Raw genomic sequence first — 7,388 nt, 5'->3', positions numbered from 1 at the left:
TAGTGTTCAGGAGTGACGCCCAGACGAACACCTTGCTTGGTTACGAAATAGGATGAAATATAAATGCTCGCCAGTTAGTCTATTTGTCCCCGCTCAACGATGTAGTTAGATAGCTAACTGGGGTAGGCGACGAGAGGCGTATAACCCGGATCATATCATCAACCCTATAAACCAATAACTTGACAACTAAAATTAGTTCTAAGCCAAAAATATGATACATGAAATCCAATTCATGCTGCAGCCCTGAGATTTTCCAACTATTGTAAGTAATTTTATTATTTTGTTCTTGCATTCTTCTCTTTTGGCTCTCTTAAATAAATAATTAGATCAGTATAATTTAGTAAAAAATAGTTAATTGACAAGTCCTTTGGGTTCGATAATCTGGTTCTTTTAAGAGCCACTATATTACTTGCATGACCGCGTACACTTGCGTGTGCAATTGGGAGCAACAACCATATTCTCCCTTCCTTTCCCATACACATAATATGACAACACTCGTAAATTATTAGTATTACTAGACACAAGTGCCCGTGATATATGTTATTTTTTTGTCTCACTTTATGTGACATTGATAGAATTTAGATAGCCCATTAAATTTTAATATGATTTTTAAATATTTTAAGTTGTTAATTATTGTAAGTTATAGTATTTTTACGTAATTTTTAAATAATATATATTACTTATCTTGTCCCAATGTATGTAGCACATATAGAATTTCAAGAGTTCAATCGAATGTTGTTAATTATTGAGATTTACAATACTTTGTACGTAGTTTCCAAATTAAATATTACATGTTACATCTTTTGATTATTGTAATTTATAGTACTTTTTACGTAAATTTTTAATAATATATGTTACTTCTCTTATCCCAATGAAGGTAGCACAAATAAAATTTCAAGAGTCAATCAAATGTTGTTAATTATTGAGATTTACAATATTTCTTCGTAGTTTTCAAAATTAAATAATACATGTTACCTTTTTTTTTATCCCATTTTATGTGACACAGAAATATTGATTTTATGAATCAATCAAATTTTTTATATGTTTTTTTACATATATTTTAAGTTGGCAATTATCATGATTTATGGTATTTTTTATACAATTTTTAAATATTTAAAAAATTAAAAAACAAGATAAACAAATTAAAACGGAAGAACCACCGGAAAAAGGAAACAATGCAACTGTCAGGCAGGCATGTCGACCATGACCTTCCTGGTTATTGTTACTTATATATAGGGATAAGGTTCTGAAAAATACCTCAACTTTGGTCGGATTTGCTATTGCGATACTAAACTTTCATGAGGACCTATTACCTCCCTAGACTATTTAATACCGTATTTTAAACATATATATTTGCCCACGTGGACATAAAAAATAATGCAAAATTATAAATAGTAATGTGTCCACGTGGGCACATAAATACCTTTAAAATACACTATTAAATAGTTCAGGGGGTAAAAAATATGGTATTAAATAGTCTAGGGAGGTAATAGGTCCTTATGAAAGTTTAGTATCGCAACAGCAAATCCGACCAAAGTTGGGGTATTTTAGACCCTTATCCCTTATATATATGTAGTAGATTTTCTTTTAAAGTAAGGGTGTATTTGGTATGAAGGAAAATATTTTCCTAGAAAAATATTTCAAGTGGATTTCTAACTTATTTTCTCATTATTGTTGGTGAGTAGAAAATACTTCTTAATGTTTGGTTGGTGAATGAAAAGTATTTTTCACAACATATCATTTATTTTTTACTTGAGACTAGAAAATACACTTTAGGAGGGGAAGGGGGGTTGGGGGATGGCTAGGGTAGGGATGGCGTAAAAATTGAAATTTTTAAAATTTGAAATATTTTTCAAAAACAATTTTTTAAAATTTTTTTGATAGGGTTAGGATGGGGAATGGCATAAAATGATTTTTTTTAAAATTTGAAATATATTTTAGAAACAGTTATTTTTAAAAAATTGACGTGGGGAGGGGAGAGGGGTAAAATAAATGAAATTTTATAAATTTGAATATATTTTCAAAACAATTTTATTTTGTGGGGGGAGGGGGTAGGGGTTAGGTGAGGTAAAAAAATCTTAAAACTTGAAATATTTTTCAAAAATAATTTTTAATTTTTTTTTGTTTGGGGAAGGGGGGCTGGGGGCTAGGCTGGTATGAGGGTAGGGGTAAAAAAACTGAAATTTAAAAAATAAGAAAATTTCAAGCCTTAAAGGTAAGTCATTTTCCTTAAATTTGAGGAAAATGAATTGATTTGGAAAATATTTTTCAAAACATTTAAACCAACCAAACATGAAAAAGTTGAAATATATTTTCCTTCGTACCAAACACACCCTAAGTCTCATCAATAAAACAAAATTGAGTGTTGCACTATAAAAACATCAACAATTTAATTCACCTTTTTCCTCTCAGCCATTGACTTGAATCGCCAAAAGAGGTCCCCCAAGTTGTTTTTCCTCAAAATTATATCCAGCTATGACAAAATAAAATGAGTGTTGTTGATGCACATTCATATATAATAATATCATAATTTAATTTATTGAAATCTTAATACATGTATTGTACCTCAAGCATTTTGATTTTCAATGCATGACGTCCACTGCACAAAATATAAGAATGCATGATATTTATTTTAGAAAAAAAAGCAAATATCTATTGAACCGTATCAATAACAACAATAAATTCAGTGTAATTCCTCAAGTGGAGTTCGTAGAAGATAGAGTGTACACATACTTTACCTCTACCTCGTAGAGATAGAGAGGTTGATTTCGATAGACTATCGATTTAAGTAAAAGCATTTCAACGCAATTTGAAAAAGAGACTACAAAAATGAAAGCAATAACAACAATGAAATAAAGCGAAAAGAATAGTAATGACAATAATGCAATAATCGAGTCACACCAATATCAATAAAAAATCAAAACTATTGAGACGGTTTCAGAAAATGTAATTTTGATTTAACTAAAAAATAATATAATATAAATTTTATAAAATAATCGATCGAACTGAATTTTGAACCATCGTTATCACAACATCATCACAATAAAACAGTGTGTACCTGAGTTTTCCCAATTTAATACCATGTTCACTAGCACGAATAAATCCAACATCTTCAGCAGATATAAATTCATATGTGCCTCTGTTCTTTAATATTCCATCCTAAATTAAGTACATAGAATAACACACACAAAAAAAGAGAATAAATTCAAATACCTTTTTAATTAGTTAAATAGGTTTTACATAGTTTTCTTTGCTTTTTATTTTTACAATTAAATTCTTAATATTTAAATTGGGTGGAAATACCACGTGTTCTTATTTAATTCGTCATTTTTGTAGTGTCATCCATAATTTTATTACATATATACATAAGTACATTTTAAATTTTTGGCTGATTGGTAAAACAGATCTAAAATAAGTAAATTTCTTGAATAGGAACAAGTCTAAAATAAAATTGTCAAAATATGAATTATGAAATTTTATTTAGTATTTTAACTAAATGAAATTGACCTGATGAATTCCACTTTCATGAGTAAAAGCATTAGCGCCAACAATGGCCTTATGTGGTTGTAGCTTAAGCCCACTATACTCCTCTACCTGCATATATATAACAATATTATTATATGCATAATTAATTTTAACAACTAAAAAATATATACATACCATGTTGCTTGTGGTGAATATATGTTTTGTATTAATCCCAGTATAGACACCACCTAGTACTTCCTCTCCACGACATTTTATGGCCATTACTATCTATATAAAATAGAAATAATAATATTAATTAGCTAGAGATAGATTAACATTTTATATATATAAAAATATTAAAGGTTATTCTCCCTCACCTCTTCTAGAGAAGCATTTCCAGCTCTTTCACCAATACCATTGATGGTTACATCAATTTGTCTTACTCCTGCACAAATTCCCTGAATTTCATCAAGGTATGAGAGTCAAACTAACGATATGTAGTTTTAGAAATAAAGTACTTCCTCCGTTCATTTTTAATTGTCATGTTGCATTTTTCGAAAGTCAATTTGACTAATTTTCAAAATACATCATAGAATTTAATTGTAAAAAAGAAAACCATGACAATTAAAATTGGACAGAGGGAGTGGTTGGAAGCTAACAAATACATACAGCTAATGTGTTGGCAGTAGCAAGTCCAAGATCATTGTGACAATGTACTGCAAGGATCACATTTTGGATACCTAATGTATTGGCTTTTATGTCAACAATTAGTTGTGCAAATTCATTTGGCAAATTGCATCCAACAGTATCAGCAACACAAATGCATGTTGCACCAGCTTTAATAACTTCTCCAATAATATGATAAACAAACTCCTTATCAGATCTGACAAAAATAATAATAATTATATATACACCATATGGTAAAAATATAAATATGACAAATATTACAGACCTTGTAGCATCTTCCAAGCCAAACCTAACATGCTTGAACCCAAGACTTCTTGCATAAGTCACCATGCTCCTTGCTCTCTCCACAACTTGTTCTCTACTCATATTTAATTTATACTTCATATGTATATCGCTTGTCGAGATAAACATATGAATCATCGGTGTCTTTGCATACTTTAAGCTCTCCCAAGCTCTATCGATATCTTCCTTAGTAGATCTCGCCAAACCACAAATCATTGGTACATAGCCCTCTTCATCTACGCTATTGCCTGTTGAGACATAATATAAATACGCATGGTAATATATATATATATAACATTTTGTTAAATAAGATGAGCATTTAATTTAACATTACCAATTTCATGTGCTATACACTTTACAAGCTCAAACTCAACCTCAGAGGAAGCTGGAAAACCAGCCTCAATTACATCAACACCAAGCTTGACTAGCTGACGTGCAATGTCCATCTTTTGTGTAGCCGTCATGGAGGCACCAGGAGCTTGCTCTCCATCACGAAGCGTCGTGTCGAAAATTGAAACATAGTTAGGATCAGAGAATTTGTCCAAACCATTAACAAGAGTGTTCTTAGAATTTGCGTAGAGAGAAGCCATTTTTTTTCCCTTAACTGTGTGCTTTGGTGTGGGATTTTTTTATAGGCAAGAAAATAGCAAAACATTGATATCATGTTTTAAATAATTTAAGATTATAAACTTTGAAAAAGGTTTGATAGGGTATAAGGGGGTAAAGTAAGCGGGTTGAGTTAAAACTTGAGATATTAAAATGAGTTGAAAGAGGATCAGGTTGTGTCATGCCCCGTTCAATTTTAATAATTTTATAACCACAATTTAAATTTCAACTCAAGAAATAGAAAAAACAAGTTATAAATAGATAGATAAATCTTAGAAGATATAATATAGACAGTAACTCATACCTTCAACATGAGAACACACACTACATGAATACAAATAAAGAGTCTTAAAATGAATTGAAATAGGAGACTAAATTGAGCTCAATTGAATATTCTATAAAAATGAATTACGGCTTGAATGAGTTGATATTAGGGATGGCAATGGATCAGATGGGGTGGAGGTTTGAGCTTAACCGAGAATAGAAATGAGAAATTACAATGATAAATGGTTTGTAATGATTCGGTTGGTCATTTTTGAATTTTTTTGTAAAATAACCATTTTATTCCCGATATCGACCCTGAGTATTTTCTGATTGAGTTTTGAAAGTTAGTTTCTAACTTTGAGTGAAAGTTGTGAAATTTGTAAGTTTTTTTTGAGTCAAAAGGCTAAAATTGTTAAGAAGTGGGTTTCAGTGTCTTTTGGAGTTTCGAGTATCGAAATAGAATTCTATCGATTCCGTCGGTCCTGAAATATGGAAATTGGTCTAAGGGAGTTGTCGGTTTTAAATTTAGAGTCTTTTTAAGGATTTGAGGTCCTAAGTTGGAAATTATTGAAATTTTAGCTCTTGGGTTGACTTTGGTCAACATTCGGGGTTCAAATCCTTGGATCAGAATTTTGAGAGTTTCGCTATATTCAGGGGATAATTTTAGGCCTAAGTGAGGTCTTGCTTGAATTTTCAGAGGCTTCAATCTTGATTTAGCCATTTTAGGCGTTATGTTCGCTTTTTGTGACTAGCACAAGTTTCGGGTCAAGGAAATCTTAGATTCATATTTTGATGGTTCCATTAAGTCTGATACGTCAAGTTTAGTCAATTTGCATATTTTGTTTGTGTGTACGAGGTTCCAAACAAATCCGGAAGGTCCATTCGATGTTTTGAGAGTTGACTAGTTTTTCTAGTGCCCGAGTTCTGTATCCTTCACGTTTGCGATAAGCCTTCCGCTTTAGCAACCTTCGCTTCAACGAAGGCGTGGTCAGTAAACGAAAGGCTAGATTTTCTCGGGGTTCGCTTAAGCAGAGCCTGGTTCCCAAAAGCGAGACACCCATTTTATGCGGGGCTCGCATAAGCGACATCTAAGAGGGTTTTAGACCTGTAATTTTGGGGTTTTATCCTATTTTCCCCATTTTTAGTTTTAGAAAATCCTTGGAGGTGATTTTGAAGAGATTTCTTGTGCTAAATCATTTGGGTAAGCCTTTGTGACCCTAAAACTTCATTTCATTTTATCATGTATATATTTTATTATTTATCAAAACTTGATATTTTGATTGACAAAGGGCAAGGTTTTCAAAAAATTAAGTTCTAAAATAAAATGGTGGTTGTGAATTGATTTTAATTCCTTTTTTCGAAATGGCTTTCACCAATGAGATTCAAATGCCTTGGATAATATTTTCAAGTAAAGCTTTTCGAATTTGAACCTCATTTTCAGAATTGAGTTTTTGAGTTGATTTGCCCATTTTTCAAAATATATGATTTCGGTGTTGTTATTTCTAGAATCTTATTGTGATTACTTGATTGAACTAGATTGTGTAGCTTTGGGGATTTTTCAGAAAGGGAAGACTCAAGTCTTGGATTGAATTGAGGCAAGTGATCTTCTAAACCTTGTAAAACTTATAGAATCTTGTATTTCCGCTCATTGTGTGTGTTGGAGAGTAATGGAAAGGAGGTGATGGATTCATTTATTTCACATGATTGATCTTAATGAATAAAATGGAATTACGAAAAAGACAGTGTGTTGATCATAATGCTTTGTGAATTTTTGTGGACTTAAATTTGTTGATTGATGAAAAACCTTGATGACATTATTGTTGACTTAAATTGCTTGAGTTGTTGTCTCTTCCATATGGTGTGAAATTGCTTATTTGCATTGATTGTTGAGCACCGTGATGATTATACCAAAGGGAAATGATTCTGAAAAGTGATATTATATAAAGCCAAGGGAAATGATTCCGTCAAGAGACATTGTATAAAGCTGAAGGGAAATGATCCCGGCAAGTGATATTGTGCCGAAGGAAAATGGTTCCAACAAGTGACATTGTATAAAGTCGAAGGGAAATGATTTCGATTAGTGA

At 31.4% G+C, this 7,388-nt stretch overlaps 1 protein-coding gene across 1 annotated transcript; it reads right to left on the bottom strand.

Annotated features, from left to right (window-relative positions):
• Positions 1-2,547: 2,547 nt before the first annotated feature.
• Positions 2,548-5,136, bottom strand: LOC102599813 (2-isopropylmalate synthase A-like). Its single transcript, XM_006367338.2, has 8 exons — positions 4,769-5,136; positions 4,418-4,682; positions 4,135-4,348; positions 3,843-3,923; positions 3,661-3,753; positions 3,508-3,594; positions 3,059-3,159; positions 2,548-2,599 (listed from the first exon to the last, which is right to left on the bottom strand). Exons 1-8 carry the CDS (start codon positions 5,022-5,024, stop codon positions 2,548-2,550), a joined length of 1,149 nt encoding a protein of 382 aa, XP_006367400.1. The 5' UTR covers positions 5,025-5,136.
• Between the last annotated feature and the right edge of the window lie 2,252 nt (positions 5,137-7,388).

The sequence above is a fragment of the Solanum tuberosum genome, unplaced genomic scaffold (genome assembly GCF_000226075.1).
Source record: "Solanum tuberosum cultivar DM 1-3 516 R44 unplaced genomic scaffold, SolTub_3.0 scf00770, whole genome shotgun sequence".
NCBI lineage: Eukaryota > Viridiplantae > Streptophyta > Magnoliopsida > Solanales > Solanaceae > Solanum > Solanum tuberosum.
This window is presented reverse-complemented; position numbering and strand designations above follow the sequence as displayed.

Excerpts from the sequence above, each read along its gene's own strand:
- LOC102599813 (XM_006367338.2), bottom strand. The coding sequence starts at position 5,024 with ATGGCTTCTCTCTACGCAAATTCTAAGAACACTCTTGTTAATGGTTTG. Across the intron at positions 3,160-3,507 it reads ATGAAAGTGGAATTCATCAG|GATGGAATATTAAAGAACAG; the intron begins GTCAATTTCATT and ends TACTTAATTTAG. Across the intron at positions 2,600-3,058 it reads ATTAAATTGGGAAAACTCAG|TGGACGTCATGCATTGAAAA; the intron begins GTACACACTGTT and ends TATTTTGTGCAG.